This window comes from Ptychodera flava, chromosome 16 (assembly GCF_041260155.1).
Source record: "Ptychodera flava strain L36383 chromosome 16, AS_Pfla_20210202, whole genome shotgun sequence".
Taxonomy (NCBI): Eukaryota; Metazoa; Hemichordata; class Enteropneusta; family Ptychoderidae; genus Ptychodera; species Ptychodera flava.
In genome coordinates this window covers 12,367,763-12,393,068 of record NC_091943.1, presented here as the reverse complement: position 1 = coordinate 12,393,068, position 25,306 = coordinate 12,367,763, and the positions used below count along the sequence as shown (strand labels likewise).

At 36.5% G+C, this 25,306-nt stretch overlaps 2 protein-coding genes across 2 annotated transcripts in view; one reads left to right on the top strand and one right to left on the bottom strand.

Moving 5' to 3' along the window:
- LOC139114023 (uncharacterized protein C11orf98 homolog) overlaps positions 1-25,306 on the top strand; it is a 39,720-nt gene that overhangs the window by 5,392 nt on the left and 9,022 nt on the right. The gene's annotated exons all lie outside the window — the stretch shown is intronic.
- On the bottom strand, positions 1,531-23,376 carry LOC139114022 (1-acyl-sn-glycerol-3-phosphate acyltransferase alpha-like). Its single transcript, XM_070675495.1, has 6 exons — positions 23,075-23,376; positions 20,323-20,459; positions 10,570-10,745; positions 9,267-9,362; positions 5,987-6,062; positions 1,531-5,048 (listed from the first exon to the last, which is right to left on the bottom strand). The coding sequence occupies exons 1-6, from the start codon at positions 23,257-23,259 to the stop codon at positions 4,888-4,890; spliced, it is 831 nt and encodes a 276-aa protein (XP_070531596.1). The 5' UTR covers positions 23,260-23,376; the 3' UTR covers positions 1,531-4,887.

The following is a 25,306-nucleotide window of genomic DNA, read 5'->3' as shown; positions in this document are numbered from 1 at the left end:
CAGTCAAAGAAATTAACTATTTCTATTTCAGCTAATTGCGTATTTGAATACTTAATGACCTATAAAGTTAATCTGTGGTGAATATTGTTCATTATGTTGATCATAATACTTTCAATGAAGTTGCAAACATGTGGCAAAGGTTCAAATTTACACATAACTTCAATATATAATAAAACACGTGAGCATTTACAGTTCATATCTGGTCCCAAAGGAGTATTCAAGATTTTTACTCTGACCGACCATCACACTATTCACGTTCGAATGCGCGACGTCGTAATTAGCATATTAATTGAAGTCAAAGTACGCTGCTGGAGTTAAAATCTTGAATACTCCTTGGAAAATCAGCCGAATTACTGCAATTTACACTCTGGCATGCACAATGACAATGATGTGTAACTGCTCAGATATCGATGTGACATTGACGAAAATCAGATGTGGTGGTGGACCCTACGTAACCTCCGTAATTCCAAACACTTTTAGCTGTGTTTGTAATTTTGCTACGATTTTCCATGTTATATTACACAGCATTCACCAATACTGCTTGGTGATCCGTAGCCCTCAGGCAGGCCAGGCCCTGTCTCTGATGTGTTATAATTAGGGAGTACAATAGTTACGGTTCCGAACACAACACAACTGACAGCCACTTGTGTAATCTGTTGTACAAGTCTGGTACGCTGCTTTTTTCCTATCCCAGTACATTTATAATTAAATTTCATGCATGGATATATAGGTATCTGTTTCATTTGCAGTAAATGCACATATATTCTTAACTTAGTTCTGATACATTAGGTTACAAGTTGTCAAAAATGGTGAAACAACCCTTGACATTCATACATATATACTCTGGTGGAATTGTTAGTATTTGAAATGTGCACAAAAGCAATTCAAAATAATTTCATCTGTAACTATTTGTGCCTAGGCTTTCTGCTTTTATGCCCAGGTTAGTCTACATGATGCTGTACTTTGTCAAATTTGTATATAATTCAATGTTAATTTTCCTCCAATATGATTCCTACCATAGACCTTTCTCAAAGGTCTATGTTCCTACTAACTCTACATTCCATCCAAGATGGCTCACTGGCATCAGCAAACCTATAAATCACATGACCGAAAAACTGAGATTGACATGTTGTTTTGCTGCATTTAAAATTCTGTGAACTGCAACTTTTCACATAACTTTCATGATTGCAAATTCAAACTTAAATTAGTTGTTGCAAATGTACTTACTGGACAATGTGTCTTATTGACCTTGGACTGCAACTGCAGGTGCAAGTTTGAACAGACTGAAAGGAAGGGGGCAGGGTGGAGGAATTTACTTGGGCATCCTCAAAGTTTGAGAAGCCCCACATTCCGTGCCAATTTTTAACAACCTTCCTGGCCGGTTCAAAGTTTTTGGATCCCCCAGCCATAACAAAACACACACCCACACAAAATATAATAATTATAACACACATACACACTCTTACACAGTTTCTCTGATCAACAGAGAAATACTGACATTTTGACAAGGAAATTCTCTCAATACTCTGATTGATTTGGCCAAAAACATTTTATTTAAGTATTTAAGTATTGCACATGCATTTATTGATGAAAAAACGCATTGTTACAGACACACTGAAAAGTAATATGAGTGTAATTTCCATAGAAATAGGCAATATCATGGAAGACCCGTTGAAAACACTTCTCTCAGAAAATTTTCTAGATAAGTACAATATGTGTATAAAGGTGAAGTAGTTCATTTATCCATCGTTTTCTGTTATCACCATCAAAGTTTCTCAAAATTACTAAAAAGATTTTGAGAAACAGAAATAGAAATTCATTTTCACTATGCTACTTGAAGGAAAACATGACGTGTGTGTGTGTGTGACATTACAAAGAAAATAAAGGTCAAATGTTGTCGTCCTTGTAAAATATAAAACTACCTCTTTTGATAAACCTTCCCTATCAAAAAAACAACAAAACTTCTTAGAGTTGATAGTAACAAGTAGATCTTTATCTGAAACCTCTTCAATCTTAAGACTCGACAGTTACTGTACAAAGTGAGTACATTCAGAAGAAAAATTTTCTGAAGCACCTCACAGAAAAGTTGACTCTGCAGAAAATACAAAATCCTTTTTCCATAAGCCCACTTGCAAGGATAATATTATTTTGTGTATTGAATGTGAGAAGATAAACCAAAATAGATGATATTTATACCAAAAACACTTCTTTAAAATTTCTTGCAAATATTTTGCTTCACATTCATGATTTCTCAGTTTAGTTTCAATTTGTACAGTGCTTGGCATGCATTGTTTTCTGTTGATTCAAATGCACATATACATACCATTTTGATCATTCTTTGGGGGTATTCGCGTGGAGGTGGCTGCGTTTGAATGAAGCACCCCTTTAGTACTCCTCATTTTCAAACTTGTACATCTATTTTAAGTCTGCATGTGTTTGATATAATGATAATACTTGTATACACAGCCCTTAGTAAGTACTAGTATAGATCAACTAGTTTTAGCTGGAAATTGAAACTTTCAAGTAAATAAAAAAATAGTTGCATTATAATTACATGGACCAACCATTTAGTTGATTCATGTGATTGTGACCATCCTGGTGTTCTTCCTAGAAAATTCCATGGCAAAAAAGGCTGCTGATGTGCAGCGTGCTCGGAAGGTTATATCTGATTGATTGATTGTCACTATTCACAGCAACTTAGGGAGTACTATTTGTATTATTCAATTATAATGGTAAGATTCAGCCACCTAACTGGATAGCAGCTTCCGGGATGCTGCACATCAGCCCTAAATAGGTAATTGACATGTCATAGTGTTTTCTTTTGTGTTTTCCAAGCTTCAGTGGCTTGGGCGAGAACACTGCACTCATAAGTCAGTCGTTCACTCTTGCAGCCATTTTCCTCATGATAAAAAATTAAGCATTGAGCTCTACTCCAGTCAGACAAATTCTGAATACTAAGTATGTGTTTCTCCAGACATAAATGCAGAAAGACACTCTACCATAATTGCTTTCACTACAGTACAGCTACTGTACATGTATCTACCATTAGACATATAATACGTTACAGTACATATAAATTAAACCCCTCTAGCAATACAGCTCTCATGTTGTGTATGCTCACATAATTTTTTGAGAAATACCCTGAACAATTCAATTTAATGCTGCTGGTTAGTGCATACCATGGAAATGAGGAAATGATTGAAAGAATTATCCCTCTTCCTCAATATCTTTGCACACAATGGGCATTGTGGACTTAATAAATATACACGCTGATCTGTTATTCCAAGGCAAGGTAGTCGCTTCCTTTCACAGTGCGCCCTCGTACATTCCAGTTATGTATTGCTTGGCTGGCTGACATGTTTCAAAGCATTCCATCTTGTGCGCACATATTCATTCTTACACGTACATGAGGACAAATGGCATCCAGGCCATTCTTCTTAAATTTGGACAGGGATCTCATTAAACAAAAAGTTTTGATATGTTATTTGTTTAACAGAGTTTTTTGTTCTGGTATGGTATGGCAAATATCATTATTTTCAATGCATGTATATAGAACAGGTTTCAAAAAGAAAACTTGAAAACTTCACACAACAACCTACGGTAGTTGTCAACTTGGACAAATCTGCGATTTTTCAGCGTCATCATGATTGTACATTTAATTACTGCTGCTCAAATTACATGAAGTTCTAAAGTCAAACAACAATTTCACTTATATTTAATGTGCTGCAAATAACACGATGAGAAGTGTGACCGTTCATCTTGAACAAGCCTTTGTTCAGTGTAATACTTTATCGTCCAGAGAATTGAAAACTGGACTAAAATTGAAGGCATTTAGGAAAATTCTTCATCACTGTCTGTAATCAGTATACATATATGAAATCAGAGGGTGAAATTTGATACAAGCACCAAGTATTTTATTAAATATGAACCTTCCAGGAAGATTTCTTTCTGCAAGAAGTAAAATTAATTGTGAAACAACTGTACTTCGATTAAACCATACCACCATATTCTTGCACATGACAATGTTGGTCCATTTGCATGCAGTGTACTTTCAGTGTAAGAAACAAGTTCAATCCCATGATGAAGTTGTCCTTTACTAAAATAGTTTTGCAGAGTTGATCTTGGGAACTGTGATTTTACATTCTATAACATGTCACAAATGTCCAATGCAGTTTAAACTGCCTTCACCATTGTCATATGGAAGACGAGTGCTGGGATACAGCAGTTCTCCTTACCAATGTCACGAGCCTATGGACGGCTGTTTGTGGTTTAGAAGATCGTTGGGAGAGCCATGCACAAGATAGCTTTATTCTCACATATTGAGAAACTTCTCAGAACGTGCATGTAAGGGCCATAACTTAAAATATTTGTGCAGTTTTAATTACCAGTTGTGACAAGCATGAAATTATGTAAAAATCGATCATAATTCCCTGGTTCACACTTCTGGTATATTGGAAAGGGAAAGGGTCTATCAAATACTGCCATGGTAAAAAGCTCTAAAGACCAGCACCAGTGATGTGTTTTCTTACGCATGAACCAGTGTCATTGTAAGCCTTTTAGGGATAGGAATCCAGTAAAATATAATCATGCCAAAATTGCATTGACAAATACTGTCAGAAGACGATTTGTCTTAGCAAGTGCAGAAAAAGAGACCATCGTTGATAGACAGAACACAAAAAACTGAACAAAACATTATGCAAAGTTTCTGTTGTCATGGAGGAAATAAATCATAAACATACAAATGTCTTGTCCTCGGCCTCAGTGAGCTATTTTTGTAAACATGCCATTCATAATGATAAAGATTATAATATTTGAAAAGATCTATCTTCTGATATTTAATGTGATTGCCGTATAAGTTTTAAAAAATCTCTTGGCTGTGTGAGAAAACTATTTGTCTGATGAGGGAACGTTGAGTCCCTTGTCTTTCCTGGATATTTCATTGTAAGTATCAAGCATGGACTGCCGTGTCTTCTCTAAAAGCTCAGGTACATCCGACACTGTCAGTCCCTTGGTTGGTATTGGTGGCAGTACTTTGATTGTGAATTTCACTGAGAGTGAGAGAGAGAGAGAGAGAGAGAGAGAGAGAAGAAAGATGTCACAATGTTGAATGCTCATGTCAACATGCATTTGTTAGTCTTGCGGAACTGATTAAATGATATCAAGTTTATCTGGCTCTGTACCATGAATACAAATCCAGTCACCCTACCACAAGATACTGGGTAAAGTGTGTCAATCAAAAGTTTACATATTGTTTCTTTTACGGAGTCCCAAATCACATAGAGTGACCATTACTCAGCTGCAAAGTGGACAGAATTCTCTTGGGCTACTCAAAAAGTCATATTTAACAGTACAAAAAAGGCATGATTAACTTTGTCAAGTCTTTACACATTTCGATCATAATATCATGACATGGACATAGAGAGCGCTCGACATGGACATAGAGGGCGCTCTACAAGTTCCCTCAACAATGTTCAGCTTTTTACACGTGCATTGTTAAATGTAAGGTAATGCTGCATACATTGTTTAAGTGTTCTTTGTTTTCAGTATCCTGATACAGGAGTTTTTACTGACATAAACACTTTGATTTGTGTTTTCTCTGAAGCAAGTTGGCTACATGAGTCAACATTATTTGTAAAGTTTCACGCTTTGTTGAAATCTTCACTATCTAGCCATTGGTGGAATACCATACCACATGATCATCCATCCAACAGGACTTGATTGACAATATTTTTTTGCAGCTCTTCATATACACTAAGAAATCTGTTTTGTGCTTTTATGTGAAAAACGAGCGACAATATCAGAGATTCATTCATTCTTGTGGTGTAATAATTTGCTCAGACAAAAGAAGATTTGGGGAGCATCGATGTTGCTGTTCAAAATTTACCGGAAAGAATAGCAATCTATGACATCTGGGACAAGACTGCAACTGTATCGGATCTCATTGCAAAACATGTGCAGGTTAATTCCATGATCCACATGTACTTACAGTTATTGGTAAACTTCTTCTCTTTCTGACTGAAGTATTCCGAGTAATTTGAAAAGACAATTGGCACAAGTGGTACCTTGGAAACAGAGATAAAAAAGGAACAGGAATTAGGTCAATCTGAGTCAGCTGTATTCCAAAAAGTCAGACAATGGAAAAAAATTTACAAACGTAAACTCTTTGTATATTCCATGAGGTAAGCCAGAATTCCATATTTCTTTGTGTAAGAGTTGTTCTGGTTTATCAAACGCTATCGGTGATGCACACATGGTTTTATCTAGTGGCAAACCGCAACATATACTTAAATTGAGACCTGTTCAAAAGTGTAATTTTGTCAGCCCAGACCAAATTCTCTGTGGTTTCCTCCAAAACCTGAGCAAATAAAATTCTTGTCATTTCCATTTGTGTGTAATTTTTGTAGAAAAGTGGTCCATCTAGGAAATGTAGTATTGGTTATCACAGGCTAGGAGTATTTGAACAGCGTTTAAAATCCTTTTGCATTCTGTCATAAAATCACGACAGAAATTCAAAAGGACAAATGACATTTAATCCCATCCATTTGAAAACGCAGTGAAAAAGAAGCCACATTGTCAACGTATATCAATTTTTGAAGTCAAATCAATGTCTGTTAAACCCACAATTATCAACATTTCAAAAAAGACCAATGTTCAATGTAAATTGAGCTGTCTGTCAGTTCTCAACGTTGTATACTTACTTGAAGATCAAGAGTCCTATTCATTTATAATAACAATATTTAATATCAATATATAATACATGAATGGCTTTTTTCTTATCACACGTGGGGGATAATTTTTCATATGCAATTAGACATTGTCTCCAGACAATTATCCATGGAATGATCACATCACATTCTCATTAATCGAATTGACAGTTAAATGTGAAAGATTTACTATGGAATTCTGACAACAAAGGACCTTTCAGGAAGTCTACTGTAGTTGTCACATGTTATTCACTGGGTGTGGGAGGGGTGTGTCCTTTCGTGATTCGGTTCATCAAACCTAAATCTACCGCATTGTTTATGCATTACAGCAAGGGTTAACACCTAACATGAGTTAACATTGACTTTCAAAGGTAAAAACATAATCTCGGAAAAGAGGGGAAGGCAAAGTCAAAGCTACTGTAAAGTTAGACTTTCAGATGAAGATGAAAGGTGGAATACTCTTGTCACATTTTTTTTTCATTTCCACATCACGTATCACACCACTATTGCACCACATCACTATAAGGATGTAATATAATGTCAGCAATCAGGCTGTCAACGTACAAGTAACCTGTGTTCAACAAGTACCGCACAACAGTGTGCCCAGTCTAACAATTGGGTCTTTCTGGAAAATTTGCGTCAATTTGGGGAATTGTGGAAGATTTTTTGCGTCAGCCCTATACCTTTACATGTAAACCAAAAAATCTGCATGCGTCACATGCAATTTGTTTATGTCATGGCGCATCATACAGTATATACACTGCCGCACACTGTAAAGTGCACTGCTATTGTTGACCTGTCCATAATAAAAAAACTCATAATAATAATGATTGGAAATATAGTAATAAGGTAAATATGAACACAATCTGACTTACACAATGGCAGAAAAATAAGCTCACGCATTTGCAAATTTTAAAATTTTTAAAAATGGCACAACATATTTCAGATTTTTGATCCATTGATGTTCAGCCTTGGTGATCTTTGCTATGCACACAGGGACACAACATTCACCACATTGATTTAGTAGGGATTAATAGCGTTTGCTCATGAATAATTTGAAAGCGAGGACGAAATACAGTGTCTGAAGTGATCATTTCTAGGAAAGCTCACGGTACATGTACATGTATGCTGTTCACACGTTTAAAAATGAAATTTCTCTGCCAGTAGTGTTGTGAGTGTCCACGTTATTTGTGCTGCAGGCACAGTTACAAAGGGACTGTAGGACAGTACAGAAAGCTGGATTCAGGAACTATTAATCATCTCATGTGACAAATCCTAGTATTCCCAAAGGACAAGCATTTCTGGGAATGGTTCCAAACATCAGTATTTACGTAAATCATTATTTATGGTATACACAAAATTGAGTTTCTAGAATATAAAAAAGCGTATCACGCATGCCTACATACAATGTAACTCCTTTTTGAGCAAAGAGCAATAGACAATGGAGATGGATGACATTATATACTAGCATTGATGGAAAAACATGTCGTGCAGTTCCTTATTTTGTTGTGTCTGACATTTTATTTCAATTTCTTCCCACTGCAGGACCATTCGCACTGTATCGACACAGTGACCAAAGATTATGAGCCAAGACCTCATGAATAATGAATGTTTAATCTTCATTATTGTTACAGATTTTATCTCTTCACAAAATGACCTTTAGGGCTGATATTAGTAATCACATCATTTCCTACCAGCACAACTCATTCATGTCATATTTTTTCAAAAACTCTCTGTTTAATTACATTTGCCATTGTCTGCCCCCATTCAACAACCCTGCAATTTTTCACCAAACATTAAAATAACATAATTCGCTCATAAATGTCAATCTGTCAATTTTACGTCGTTTAGCAACCAGGCTGGACCCACTTAATTGATTTGTTCATCATTTTTGGCGCCTTTACAAATTTTGGTTGGAAATTTTCTGATTTGATGGTGATTTCAAAGATTTCAAGACTCAAGTACTGCACATTGTGTATACTAGTAAATAGGAAAACATGCAGTTCTGGCAACTGTTTCTTTCATTTTCAATCCAGATAAATAATATCAAGTACTATTTATAGGACTAGTATGCAAGATACATTTTATTATATATTGGTTATTGTGAGGTCAGATGTCATAATGGGTGAATTTTTGTCGGTAATAATATGGTTCAGTCGGATTTCACTATGGGCAGATAATATTACATGGGTTTTTCTATCAATCCTTAATACAGTAGTTCCCCTTTGCATACTACCCCCCGGTAGTATAACAGCAATCTCAGGGAAGGCAAAATAATGTTACTCAGAATCACATAGGGCTGAATCCAAATCATACGACAGTTCCATTATTTGTGTGCTAAAATGATACTTGTCAGAAATTTTTGACAGCACCTCTAAAGATTACACGGCCAAATTAGTTGTGGGTGCAAATTGATCATGGAAACTGTAAAAGACTTGCGACAAATTCACAATCAAAAGTGAGTGAGTCAGAAGCAGTGTGATTAACACATCTACATGTATGTCTGAGTCAAGTGAAAGTTGAGATACTTCACTGAATTTCAATGTTGTTTTGAAATCTCACCTGTCCTTGTACAGCTAGATGGAAAGCACCTTTCTTGAAAGATAATAGGCCACCATGGGGGTTTCTGGTCCCCTCTGGAAATATCCACACTTTAGCCTGTAGGCGAGACAAAATTAGATTTCAGACAAATCTAGGACATGTGCGTTGCATTTCCCTTCTGTATAATTGTATTTGGGTGGAAGTTTGGATGTACACTTCTTTTTGTGTAGGAAAGCCAGTTTTGCCCTGCACCCAAAGCAAACAACTGAATATAATATCCTTGACATTTCCATGTACCAGGTATGTGGCACCTCTGTTGCGGCAATGTTGACAGAGGTATACATACGCATACATCTACTAGCTAGCATGTGCGTATCCTTGAGAACTTTGTGGTATGCATGCCTTTTTATGCTTCACCCAATCCCTTCATACTATAAGCTACATACTGATACAGTTTTTTTTTTTCTGGAATCATTCGGTATTTGAACTCTTGACTTTATCAGTATAGGATCCCATACAAGTAGGTGATGCAGGCGTCACAACCCATTGTTTCTGATGTGGGTTTGATAATGATGTACCGGGTACATCACGCCACAGGAACTGACTCGCCTTGTAATGGATTACATGTACTTATCACACTTTAGAGTAATCTGTGTAGGAACGTTCCAATCAAACAACACCTTCCACTACAAATATCACCCATCACAATAATCGTGGATGCTTTGAAAATTAAGGAATCACAATTTAATTTTTCAGTAATTTTTTATATGTATATGCAAATTGGTATCAGGTCGTGTATTCCACAGCACAGATATCATTTATCGGTTGTTTAAGACAATGTGGTTTTGGTCACAGTAAAGAAAGAGGGACGGGGAATCAATTTAACAGAGAAGGAATTTGGAAATAACTACCCACCTGCCTCCCCGTACCAGGTAAATATTTGGCTGGAAGGTGAAATATTGTATTTAAGATGCCAGATGGACTGATAGCAATAACTATCAAATTTGGTACGCTGATCTGAGGCGAGGTATACCCAGCACAAAGATGCAATATGAGAGACAAAACTGTTTCGGCAGGTATTATTTTTCTTGGGCAGATATATTTCCAAAGTAATCTTGTCACATTTTTCATGAATTTCCTTTAGAGACTTTAAATACTGTCAGAGTACCACAAATAAACAGATTCAAGAGGTATACTGTCCACTCTATGCTGTTTATATATATAAACTATTTCATTAGACAACTGCAGTAGGCATGGCATTGCCAGCTGCGAAACAATTACGATAATCAAATTTTCAACTTAATTACTATTATTATAGACTCACATTTTTCCTATTCATAATCTCTACAGTTTTGTTAATAGTTTCTTTGGCTCTGTCTGGCCGGTGTCTGTCGATGAAAATGATACCAGATAACCACATTCCGAGCCCAAAGGTTCCTGTGTAGAGTAAGGACCTCTTGGCTAGCGCCGTGCATCTTTCCGGATAGATTTCCATCATTCCTGGCGGAAAAAGAAAGAATTGTACTGGTGAATACATTTTGGAATGTAATATAATTTAGGGATTTTTGGACAGTGTGAGATCTGTTCAGTAGTGAGTCATGATGCTCCAATTCTTTTCAAGGTCACGTGAAATTCTAAATACAAGGTGTTGTATATTCACTCTTTTTGAGCATAGCAAGAGGGACTATGATCATGAAGGGTATACCCATATGAATAGTATGTCTATAGAGACATACCAAGTACATTGTATTACTCTCTTGCCTGTATCTCAACTAATAGATATTTTTTTTTTTTTATTTTTTTTTTTTCCACATAAATTACAGTTTCATGATCTAAAAGCACGATGAGATACACTGTAGTATTCAGCTTGTCAAGTCTGCTTGTACATGGTTAGTCGACTGCTGTGTTATTGCTTGCAAGTGAATTCTGCTCTGGATTTGAACTCAGATTTAGACAAATAACAGTGGACTTTGCATGTATAAACGCTGATGTGGGTGATTCAACACGCTTTGGGGAGAAGAAGTACAAGTACAAGAACTTGGAATTGATATAATAGTGAAAAAATAATGATCAAAAGTTACAACTATATGACCGAACAAGAAGTCGTTGATTACTACCCTTTTATTACTCAGTTGTGGTAAAGCCCTATTGCACTACAAAGTTAAGTTGGAATTCTACAAACAGAAATAGGGGTGAAAGGATTGATGCAAGTTGCAAGACATACAAACACCACATGTAGGCAAAAGAATTTTGACCAAAAACCAGGAATATGCAAGACAACAGACATTATGTTTCCTCTTTGAGTCTGAATTTGCTGGAGCCATATCAAATAAAATGTTTCAACTTGTGTGCAGACATCCTGAAAATTTCTTAATCTGTGAATGCATTCTGTGAATGTTATGAAGTGGTGTATCAAGCGCTAATTGATGTTATAAAAAATCATCAAGTTCAAACTTCCACATTATTTGCATCCTACACTCTGACAACACAGTTGTTCAAATACGCAGTGCCTCAGTTTGTCTTTCAAATATAAAAGTATATTGAGCAAATTTCAATACCTCTTCCACATATTTACACACGTTGCAAATAATTTCAGTTCAATTGATGGATTACAGGAATGCCTGGGGTGTACAACCATTACCATGGCACACAGCTGGTGTACCCCGCTTAGCTTATCATATGTAACGAAATCCACTGTGTTATTGTCATTGATGCAGATATATGCAGTTATTTATGCATCACAGAAACGACCTAACTGAAATTCTTCAAAGCATGAAAATTTATCACCGGACAGAACTGTGAATCAAGGACTGAGGACCAGAATGCAATTTTTCATCCTATGTTCGAAATATGGACTCTATCTCTTTCAGTACGTGATCTCAGATCATGAATAATAATAATGCACACTATATTTCAAAAAACACTTTTGGTGTCTGAGTGCTCGCTCTCTCTGTTTAATAATTCAGGGACATTTCAATAGGACTATTAAAATATGGACTTGCACACATGGTTCATTGAATTTCATCATACTGTTCAGCAGCGTACAAAGAGCTTCGTAAGAGTAGCGTACAGGCCAGTATATTTCTCTGATGCCCTTCCACCTATCGTGTATGTGTTTTGTGAAACCTTATTTAATTCTCAATATTTGAACTGTTTGTACTCCAATTGATTCAATGAACTCAAAAATTACCATTTCTATGAGTTTCAATGATATACTTGAAATAATATATACAGCCCAATTATACCTAAACTCAGGGGATTTGTAAACTTCACAGCCTACCCTACATTTTTCACTGTTCATATCAGGGCACACAGGGATGTATATTCTATAAAGAAACCATGTTGTCAATGACATTTTCTCTGTTTCAATGCGCTAGCCCACTAGTCGCTTGGCGTTTTTTTCATGTTTCAATAAACATTTTCCACTAATTCATTAATTCCCAGTCTCCTATTCGTATTAAGCGTTCACAGTTCACCTGCACTATGTTTCAGATGTTTGCTTTGGCCAGATGTAGTTTAGCGCTTGCCAAGTGATCACACGGCTATTATGCAATCTCACTGATCTGAACGCACTCAGTCAACTCATGCAACATCAAACCGAGACAAATTTTGCTGAATTTGCTGTACTCATTTCATAACAACATAATTAAGCCCACAGACACCAGGGCACGTCTATGTTTGATGTCATTTTATCTAATATTTCGTGTCTATTTATAGACAGAGAAGGTATTAGAGTTGAAAACCAGTATGCTGGTGTCAACTACTTCCGTCTGTCAATACTTCCGTCTGTCAAGATCCGTGACGTCATGCCATTGTGATGGGTCATATCATAAATTGGTGGGGGTGTTCATGGTTCAGGTTGAGGTGCAGGAGAACGATTTTGAGCTGTGACAAAAATCAAAAGGGACTTAGCATGCTTAGCGGCATAGCCACAGTGTTAAGCCTTTCTCCAAGGTTCTTAGTTGACTACGATCTATTACAGACTACTGAGCTGACGTTATGGGTACTCACTTTGTGTTTGCTCACTCTTTGTGCGCTAGTGTTTGGTACTGAGTTGCGTGGATATCCCCTCATGGCCTCACGTGATATGGGCCTGTTGCATAATCTGCAGATGGTCATATGCCTCTGAGTACTCGAGTCTGAAAACGGTCATTGTGTTAGCCTGTCGGCATTTTCCTTGCATTTTTTCTCATTAAATTTTGCAAAATATCGGCGAGTACCTCAATATTTCAAGATAACTCTTTCTTCCCAATCGTTTTCTGGAGTTTCAGAGTCATATGAACGAAAATGAGTGAAAGTTTTAGACAGGAAAATCGGACGTCGGCCATGTTCAATGTTTACAGTACAATCAGAAGTTTATGTGGAGGAAATAACTAACAAACACTATTCATGATGCCCGCCCTCTAGAGGCAGACCTTCCTATATGAAGTACCACATTTGATGCTTGTGGAAAGCTTGACCACACAAAGGAGCATTTTAACTTTTAGAAAATGACAAATTGAATAAGAAGGTATTCTGAAAATGTCAAATACTGAGGAAAAATGCGCAAATATTCAAAATAAACAGGTTAACTGACTGGTCAGCTATAAAAAACTGAAAATGTTTATGATCAAAAGTTTTTGAGATGCGCACATTTTAACAAATACAGAAATTATAAATTTATAAATATAAGACCAAACTATTTTTTCAGGGATGGGACAGGTGGAAATGAGGGGTGAGAGACAAAGGCACTCCTATTGCTGCATGTGGATGCAGCCACACCATTTCATTTACAGCATACTTATTCACTGTGTTGTGTTCAAGTTCCATATTGTACTGACTGTCATACAAGGATAACATAAGCAAATCAAATCAAATTAGAAAAGGATCAATGCTGTTGTGTGTATTTTGCTGAACATGGCTGATTTTAATATTTCACCCTATATATTTGGTATCCAGCAAAGGCATATTTTGATGTTAAGTCAAAATTAACACTACATTGCGGACAATATATGTTACCGTTTCTGCATGAACTTTTCTTTTTTAATTATAGTATAGTAGTACTTTGAACAGATTAACAATTATCGTGATGTCAACCCATAATTTTACATCACAAAGACTGTAATTCTGCCAATTTTTTTTTTTTTCAGTCATTTTATAAATTTTGCACTGACAAGATGATTGAACAAATTGCAATGTTTGAATTTGTAAACTCAAAGAATAAAATCCTTTGGTCACAGATTAATTATTTTTTGAAAAGAAATTTACTCTTAAACACTTTTAGCATATATTCTTTACACGGTCATGTATTTCAAGGAAAATATGCCTATTAAAAACAGTAATTTCTTCACTTTCAATTTTTTTTTCAATACTGTGACAATTATCAGCCATGAGGTTTTACAAACACAAGACCAGATAAGCGTTTTTCATCATTTCCACAGGACTCTTTGGAAAATCCATTAAAAACAGTTAAAAGTAACTTAAAATGATCACTTGGTATACATTTAATTTACAGATGCCAGGTTGTGTATTTCACATGCACTCAGGTCAGTAGGGAAGTGCGTCATTACTATTTTGGACTGTTAATTCTTATTTCTGAATTATTTAACTTTTTTCCACATTGAACTATCTTTAGGCAGTTTATACTGTAGCTTAGAATTTTTTTGATTGATGTATTTAATCATCTTTTGGGTTCTTTGGGTCCATATCCCACCTCATGCCCCTACATCATCAACTATTTACCAACAACTCCATGCCAACAACCAATTACCTGACCTGGCCACACATTAGAGAAGGTACAGTGTCATTGACGGTATTTTTTCTAATATTTCATATAATGTGAAATATCATCCACAGGTATCTTTTCATGTTTCGATATTTGTACAATGTGAAATTGTATTCATATCATATTAGGTGAAATATGACATTTAATGACATATACATGTATACTGTACATGCATGAGTAACTGTTCAACATTTTAATTGTTTTAGTGTTTAACTAATTATGCCTAAATTATTATGTCATTCATGGATGTTTTGGTTGATACATGTCCTTGTAATCATGAATAATAGCTGATCACTGTGTAAACTGATGGTGTGTACTTTTCAAAGTCACAGATAAACAGCAGCGATGACACATAGCAAGGATTTCCGGACACCTGTATTCCATGAATGATAATCTACCTCTTTGTACCACCATCTTTGGAACACCTCCATTGGTTCTTAATGACAACATTGAACTTAGCAATTCAAAACCGGGGTTGCAAGGGTGTGCAGGTTCTGATGAGTAACAATGAAAAATTCCTAATATTTTGCAATTATCATTTTATCTGATAAGTGATCTCTGTCTGCAGGAGATTAATTTCTGATTGACTTTTCTCACCAGGGACATGTCCTATTTTCAATGCTTCATACGAAAATCCACTTTGAACTACATGTACATGTATACTGTAACTGTTCCCTGTAAAAATTTCAATATCAATGTCGTTATCGAGTCACACATTTTGTACACTGCAAGAAGTTATAGCCAGGGCTAAAAATTTCTTCCCGGGCAAGATCTTCAGTACATGTGCCTACATTGTGTAATGTTTGAATTATAATTATGGACAAGCAATTCTCTGAAATTACTGTAGAAACAAGCATCTTTGAACCTTGATACGATATCAGCCATTGGGATATTTTCTCTCAGCTGAGGAAATTGCCCATTTCCTTGGTCGATATCGGATGTAGTAAACTCACTATGCAAGGGATTTGATCCCTTCCTGCGCTAAATTACCAGCACACTTACAATCAATTCCTGGGATAAAAAGGGAAAATTGCCACAGGAAACTAGCTGAAAGGTAAGGGCTGTTCAGAACTGTGTCTGTTTGTTTACATACAATGTATTTCATACACGATATCTACATGCATCACGTTAACATAGCTGCAACATTTACATTTCAGGACGTACATGTACATCATGATAAACATGTTTTAACTTTCATCCATCGCCAATGTACTTTTTATCAGCTTTATTTCCGAATAAACTGGACACAACTGTAATGATTTAACACGGAGAATGTTTATAGGGAGTCACTAGCAATAGCATCACATCAGTCAGTATCAAAAAGCACTGATAATGAGAACCAGGAATTGCAGACCACTAATTTCAACAGTAAGATTTTCTGGGAGATATTGCGTATCTTTTATAAGACTCCATGCAATTTCTTTGTGTACATGTACACATGTAATTGTACACCTGAATACAGAGTTTTGGATTTCTTATTCCTCAGCCCCTGTCCTCAAAATCCTTGTCAGTTGTTTTTCAGATAAAATGTCAAAATAAATCATGTTTATCTGGTTTGGGCAAACCTCATAACAAGAAATGTGATGAGTTGGCAACTTTATGCTTTTAGTGTAAATTTGTCAAAAGAGTACAAATATTTACTTACTGTATGACTGATGAAACTGGAGCGCCGTGACACAGCAATCAGTATTAATTTTTTTCAGTACTGACGCCAATAAGTTGAGCATAGACAGTAGAGAAGTCAAATTTTCATGAAATTTGATCACAGGTGCCTATTCTGGATGTACAGTAATATGTGTGCATAATTTTGGGGATTTATATGAGTACATCATCGTGAAATGATTGTTTCATATTGATGAAATTAATCATCTGGTACAAACATTAAAACCTATAGAGACATACTAAGTACTGCACGGGTGTATTTCATTCATACAGACTGTCCAGATTGGCTGAATAATTATTCTTCTGCCATGTTGAACAACTATTGAGTTGATGCTTGTATACGTGTGGCATCTGTTTCATCCACAAAATCCCAGACTGTAGGCTTTTTTTTTGTTACTTTTCATAAATCATACTAAATAAACAGAAAAACTTAATCAATAGACCAATGCATACACTCAGAGGTAAATCCGGTTCGTTGCAGCTACATGTACATGTCCAGAGTTGTGATACAAAATGCAAAATCCATCAAATGGTAAATAGAACAATGGGTGATATATTATGTGTACCGGGTGTGACCTTGGTATACAACAATGGTCAAATTGAGAAATCTTAATTAACATCACTATGGTCAGATACCCTGCTAGCATCATGAGATCCTTTATCATTCTGACAAATTACAGTTCAGATGATCCGTGAGCTACCAAAGGTTGCTTCAAACAACCATAGACTGTGCTGTGACTCACTTGTGATGATGAAAGATATGCACACACTGTCGTTTTTGTCCTCTTTATATACACAACAAAGCTACTCAGGACAGTTAGGGACTAATCTGCTCAATCCCTTTCACTGATGACCCTGTGGGTTTTCAATCACATTATTTGTGTCTAATGATAACAACTGGCCTGTAAAACAATGCATGTATAATCAGGATGGAGGGTGAATCAAGATGGAAGGTTGACAAAGTTCATTGCACTTTTGACATGTCTGATGTGCACACTGCATCACTTCTCTGATACGTGTTTATGCTGTTGATCACAGAGACACTACATGCACAGGCCTACATGATGCAATGACACTAAAGATTTTAATATAACAGTAAACTGTCATTCATACAACACCAGATCAAGTTCATATTCTGTTTGATTACCGTCCTTTAGTTTTCATGGACCTGGAAAACATTCATTCCTGAATTGCGGAATGATATTCCATGTAGTGTACATAACTCAAATCATTGTTTACAGGCTTTCAAATAGAAGGTTACAATTTACCCATACTCAAACTTGAAGGCTGAAGGTGTTCTTTTTGTTTTAATGTGTGTTTTGCTTGTTTACTTGTATTGTTTTTGTCATTTGAAGTTTTGTATTTTCTGTTAGTTTTCATCGGAGCTGCTTGGATTTCTTTGTCTATGTTAATTTGAGGACCAAAACGGAATAAGTTTTTAACTTTCTTGTGTAATCCTTAGCAAGTTTTTTTTTTTAATTGTTATTTTCAGTGAGGTGTCTTTTGTGATCTTTTTTTCTTTGTACTGAATAATTTGCCGAATATTATAAGAAACCAAACCAAACCAAACACTACATTTGCATAAAAGGGACAAAGTTGGCCTTTTTTTCATGAATTTTGTTTGATGCGAGACACTTTTATATTGTTTGACATGTCGAAAGATACTGAATGAATGGGTGACCATGATATTCCACCCCAGTTTTAGACACAATCAATGAAACCATCGCGAAAATGAATTAATGGTCATGACCATTAATTCATTCCTGCAGTCACCCATTCATTCAGTATCTTTCAACATGTCAAACAATATAATTAGTATCTCGCATCAAACAAAATTCATGAAAAATGGCCAATTTTTTCCTTCAAGTAAATATGCCTGACAAACCTTGACATGCCTGACCACGTGGAGGGACTGTGGCCTGACCAACCTTGACATGAAACCAGTGTGACATCACTGCATTGTGTGTATTACAAAACCAGCTAAAACTTTGAATGGTCAAAGGCGAAAGGGGATGTGACCTTTGCTCTCTCTTTTCCAGTGAGTATTGTGATGGGGAAAACATGAGCCTTGAAGTGAGAGGTGTTTACATAAAAAAGCCGATACAGTGAATTAATCAACACCTTTTGTGTTCATGATGAACTCTGGAGGTCATTCTCCGTACAAACATCTTGCCTACTTGTGGTATACGTACACACAATTATGATAAATGTATCATCCAAGATCCAGAAACTTCTCATTTTATCTTGGGAATAAATCAATGCATTAACCCTTTGAGCGCCAAACCCATATAAAATATAACCCAACCAATCTTTTTCATGTCCAAACATTTTGTTCTGATTTTTCCAAAAATTTTGACCAAAAACTGGAGTTTACAATAAGTACTGTCGACCTGGTCCAAAATTTTCAAAAGAATTACAAAATAATTTATAAAAATTGGTAAAATATATCACTATAATTTTGGTGGGAAAAATTACAGCTCTCAAAGGGTTAAGTTAGGCTAGATCATTTCATTTGGATGGCCACTGCCAGGATAGAAGTGATTACTGAAGGAATTACGGAGAGTTAAAAATGTTTGTTACAGCATAGACATTTTAGACCTTTTGCATTTTGAAAAAAATAAAAGACACTGAACCGTGAACAGGTCGTTCTACAAACATCAATTGTTGACTGAAATTTATACAGTGCCTCCAAACTCTTCTTCAAATAGGCGACAAATAAGGGGAGGGTTTAACAGAGGGTGTAATCATCCCTCACGGATGAGAAATTTAAGATGGGGGGAAAAAGGCTGGCGAAACTTGGTGAACAGGGCCAGTCCATTTATCTGGCATCTCGCCAAGTGATTTGGAACAGATTGCTCTGGAACTATAAAACATCAAGGCAACTGTTTGGAGCTTCTTGATGTTGGAAATGTAAGTCTATCTCCTGATGACCAAGATCCTGCGAAAAAGTATCATGTTACATAAAGTAATAGTACCTGTCTTCTAGTGTACCAGTACATTGTATTTTGATGTAGTAAAACATTTTAGCAATAAAAAACACCCAGTGATGGTATACCACTCTATTCTGACTAGTTCACGACATATATGCACGAGCAACAGTGAGTGCATATATGAAGTGAACTGGTCAAAATTGAGTGGTGTACCGTCGCTGGGTGTGATTTATCACTATTATATCATAACAGTATAATGAAATTCTGGCATGGAACTTGGAAGGTCAAAAAAGGATTTTTGCTCTTGACGAGAGCTTGCACGTATAACAGCCTGGTATATACAATGGTTCTTTTCGCGTTTTGACCAATCAGATTGCTGTATTTGCGCCATCAATATACTTGTATGATATAAGTTTCTTAACTTGGTAATGGATCAAATGACTTCAAGAATTTCAATAATAACTCAACCATGCAACAGAAAGTGATCTATATTAGCTGATGAAGAACACAATCATGATTGCTTTTAGGCTGTCTCCCATAGTAACCAGAAAAACTTTCATAAATCAGGAACTGTAATGTACCATTGGATGTCTTTCCACATACATGTGCAATGTGCATTTACAAGTTACGAGAGAAAGATTTTGCTGGGAACAGAGAGGGGCCTCTAAGTGTCAATCTTGACATATGAGTGTGGATAATCTGTAGTGTGATAAACACTTACCCACAAAATCAATAAAAGTTTGATGATTACAGATGGCAATGTAAGGTGTGTCGCTTTTCAGGTTCTCTGCATCCTCCACTGAGATACGAATCCCAAACATCGGTTTTACAAATGTCTTGGTGGCCCATGATGCCCAGCTGTGAGTAAAAAGAAAATACACATCATAACCATGATATTTGGGGATATTTTGTACATTTTAAGATGCTTACAGTTGTCAAAATCAACTGATGGATGGATACTGCAAATTAAACAGTCTATTTCCCTTTGCAAAAAATCTGTATCTGCCAATCAGATTGATTTCACTTGGACTATAAGCAAGTTACAATATCAAATCCAGCATTTTAATTACTTCCAATCACAGCTCCGAAAGTATGTAAATATCAGCCATAAAGTAATTATGCGAAAACAAAGGTCACTGTCAATGACTGATAACTTGCAGACGACACCAAACACAGTGGACATGAAGAAGCTCAAAAGAGTTGCTTTGATATTTTATAGTTCAGGACATGAGAATATGAGTTAATGGGCTCTGTGTTGTGGACATTTTTGCAAGGGTGCATCTTGGCTGCAACACTGGAACCATGAACTTTAGCAAAAATCTCTTACACGATAAAGACTAAATACATAATTAGATAAAATACATAAATTGTTGTATCCTGTCATGACAATGGTAATGGCTGACGTAGCATCGTAAAAACCATCACCACCATGACACAATGAAATCGCTACGATTTTAATAAACCAGGGCTGTCACCTCCATGGTCTACCATATATGTCATTCTACAGTTTTCAAATTCAATTGCAAAGTGGGACTTCTACAGAAGGAAGTGGCAAGAAAGCATGGAAAAAAAATACTGGGATATAATACAGCACAAGAGGCCACGTGTGCTTTGCAAACTGACCATGTGTAATGTACATGTTACTATTCACCTTCAAGTCAAGAAAACAGACTTCAGACAGAGCAGAGTTCTCTGCAATCTGTGTATGCTTGTAATAGGTATCATGAATGGCCTTCATCAGTCACCAAGCCAATCTTGGTATTAGTGCAGTGTGATTTGTCATCATACTTTTCCTACTTTCATGATCTACGGCAAAATTTTTTAATGTTAGAACTACCCTTGAGTGAAAGATCCTGCAAAATTTCACAAAATTGTGGATACAAGCAAAGGAAACATTCTTTATGTTTGAACAAATCGTTTGTGTGTACCTATAAATAGCTGGAGCAACACAGTTAATGGGGATGCAAAGACGTTTCATATTTTCATGTTTGTTCAGTGTGTGGACTGAAGATTAGATAATTTGCTGCAATCCAGCATTCCAAAACCAGCTCAGTGTTTCCTGGTGGAAATCACAATTTGTGGTTAATTGTGAAATTTAATGGCGTCTGGTCACAATCTCTGTGTGAACAATAAAATGGCTAAATACACTGGGATGACCCTGAAAGACTTTGACTCTCAGTTCAGAAGTCCAAACCAAACACATATGACCTGAGAAAACAAAATCAGCCAGCCTACTATCACAGTACAAGGGTTTCAGATAATGTGCCACACAAAAAAAAAAGCTTAAATCTGGCACACACACACGTGTACTTTTAACACAATTGATATAAACAGACTTCTTCAATGTTTTACAGAGAAAACCAACCACTGGTGAAAATGTCGTTGAGATAATACTGACATAAGACGTGTTATACTGGTAAAGGTATTTCAATAAACAGCAGAACATCTGTGTTCCAAAGTGAAAAATGTAAATGTGCAGCTATTATAAACTGACAGATGTTTATTTTAATGTTCATACCATAAGCCTCTCATTATAATTCTAAAGACATTTGATAAAGTACAAAGTAATAATAATAAAGTACGAAGTTATTTATGATACCTCTGCTTTTGGCATTGAGCACTGTAATTTTCCATGGTGACATCTGTACACTTGGAGATATATATATATATATATATATATATATATATGAATTTGAGTATATGTATACTTGTTTTCAGTATAATCATTTTCTGGGGGACCTAGATTTAATTTATTGTGATAGTTTGTCCATGGGCCTATATACAAATATTTCTGACTTGAGAATGTAAAAGAAATGTTCCTTTTAGTAGGACTTTCTCCTTCAACATGAAAAGCACATCATTCTCACCGCAAAACAAATATGACAAGTATTAATTTTGATGTCAAAGTGGCGATCCACTGATCACTCATATGTTGTGTCAAAGTTCAATGACCCGCTGTAAACAATGCGCACATGTGACTGAATCGAATGAACAGCGCCGTCTTTCATATTTAAATATCAATCCGTCACAATGCTGCCAGGCTCGACTGCCCGACGTGTCAACGAAAGGGAAAGCATTAAAATGTTGGCGATGATAGTATTTTGAGTAAATTCAGTCAGGCTATCGCGGCGGCCAGCTTTTGACTCGGAGACCGTTTTTTCCCCTGAAATCGTGGGGTAAAATTGCAAGTCCCTACGGAGCTAGTATACTGCCTGCCCTCCATATGCTTACACAGCACACTACTACACTGTACGTACGATAACTCGCATGAGATGAGCGGAGTTCGATCGGTGTAGTAATTATTCTGTTATATCGATATTTCACATGTTGTTTTCACTCGGCGCCGAAAACCGGGAACTGGGCCGTTCAGAGTTGAAGATATGTGACAAACAGAGCTTAGATTTCGATGGATTTCAGAGTCGAGTAGAAGATGCAAAGCGTACAATGAGTAAAGACTAAAGTGTGGAACTTGCCTTTGATTGGTCACATCCCCTGGCCGTCTCAACGAAGGCGGAATCGTGATCAGTCCGACCCCAAGAATCATCACCTGATACGCGATATATTTGGCATAGAAGTGTACCGTCTTGTTACATTCGTACAGTATAGGAATCAGTAGTAATACTGCGATTACCGCAATCTGTAGCCAGCTTATCTCCATCGCCGACGTATGATACTTTCATACGTCTCGTTGCATGTACTAATGTATGTACGTCTGCCGAGGCAGGGCCCGTAGATAGGTAGGCTCACGAGCTGTGCGGTTGTATGATAAAAGTTCGGTAAGCTAGGGAGCTCCGTGGAACCCGCAGCTAAACTTAAAATTTCTGAAGGACGTTCCTCAGACTGAATTGTGAAACACAATGAGATTTTTGTTCGGTTTGAGGTTTTTACAAAACCATGGAAATAGGTACGTTTGACAACCTTGGAGAACACGCCAGTGGGATATATTATTATGAGTGAAGTATACGGCGTACCTTCACTTTTGAAGTGCAAGACCTTTAGTATAACATTTCAGTGTAAAACTTGGATAGTAATAGTGAACAAGCATCACCACCATTTCTAAATGTTGTGGGTTTATCCAGCGCTCACCAGTGGAAAACACTGCTGTGAAGAGTTACATTGATGTGACTTTCCAGTGAACACATTCGCCCTAACTCATATCACAAAAAAACCAAAAAAAAAACAAAACAAAGAGGATGTTCTTTCAGGGGTAGCTTTCTCATGCCCACCGTATACGTATTCCATCATATTTGCACAGAATAAATCGAAACTGTGAGAAAGAGACGCTTCAAAAAATTCAAAAAATTTCGATTGCGTTTTTGAAAACGATCACAAATGAGCAGAATGGATTAACTTGATATATATATCCTTGTATGAAACTTTGCGCTCTCCTGCCCTCGAGATTTCTGTATATGCTTTGACTTGCTGATAAATTTTTAAGGAAGTTATAGAGAAACCCAACTTAAAAATTATTGTCTTGAAAAGGATTGACAAAGGACTCAAATACGAGACTGACACGTTTTAGTTATAATGCAATGACTTTTGACTGCAGTCTCTTCCCTTTTTCAAATGTTTATCTTCGTGCCTTCCTCGAAATCCATTATTCTACCTCCATGTGTGCGTTGTCTTTTTAAGCCAGTGTCTTTCCAGGTGGGTAGTGTGCTCAATGCGGAATGGAGATAATGAAAACATAGATTACTTTCTCCAAAATAGCTGTTCAGCTTTATTTTACGCATATTCGAGTAGTAATACAATACATGTCATGTGTAGCTAAAGTATTGTCAAATTAGTTCCTAAAGTACAGAGAGAGAGAGAGAGAGAGAGAGAGAGAGAGAGAGAGAGAGAGAGAGAGAGAGAGAGAGAGAGAGAGCATGGCCGTAGTATAAGCGACCTGACTTGACCTTTGGCTGGCGGTAGAACAGTCACTGCGTTGTTTCGTTCAAGGTTACTGCATTGTTTTGTTCAAAGGTGAGTGCCACAATGGATATGAAGGATTGCACTGCACTATAACCTTATCACGAAGACCAATTGTTACTTAGACGACAAGGTCCTGCTAACCTACAATGTTACACACGCGCATGTCGTCACCTGACCAAGTGGTTAACACAATCACAGACCCTTGCTCGGTCGACATACTATGGTTGAATTCGCTGTAGGCTTTTTATAGAGCATGACTCAGTTGTCCATATTATTTCTCCTCGTTACCATCATTTTGAATTTATTTATGCATTTTACTTTTACAAAAGCCACGCGTTCATAATGTCGTTAATCCAAGCGTTTGTGCGAAAGCATGTTGGTATGCTGTGGGATTCAGGTTCAGCTGCAGACTCGCCTCAAAACCGTGAGTCAATGTCGTAATCCAGACAATTTTATCTGTACACACAGGAAGGGAGTTGACAAATTGCTACCCTGAGTGGAATAACAAACATGAGTAATGAATGTCGAAACATAAGACCCTAATAACTTAAACATAATTTATAAGGAACTGTATGGTACCCTCCACACCATGGTTTAAGTCTTCACTTGTTTGGTCAGTTTATGTACATTCATATGCACACGGAGAGAGTGTGCTTGTGAGACTGGATATGGTATATATTTATATCATACATCTAAATATGTGTTTAAATGGATGCTATGTATAGTATACTTTGATTCACATTTATGTGTGCGTATTTGTACAACTTCTCTATCCAAGGGTTTTTCTCAGG

Excerpts from the sequence above, each read along its gene's own strand:
- LOC139114022 (XM_070675495.1), bottom strand. The coding sequence starts at position 23,259 with ATGGAGATAAGCTGGCTACAGATTGCGGTAATCGCAGTATTACTACTG. Across the intron at positions 10,746-20,322 it reads AACTTTTATTGATTTTGTGG|GAATGATGGAAATCTATCCG; the intron begins GTAAGTGTTTAT and ends TTTTTCCGCCAG. Across the intron at positions 9,363-10,569 it reads AGATTATGAATAGGAAAAAT|GCTAAAGTGTGGATATTTCC; the intron begins GTGAGTCTATAA and ends TCTCGCCTACAG.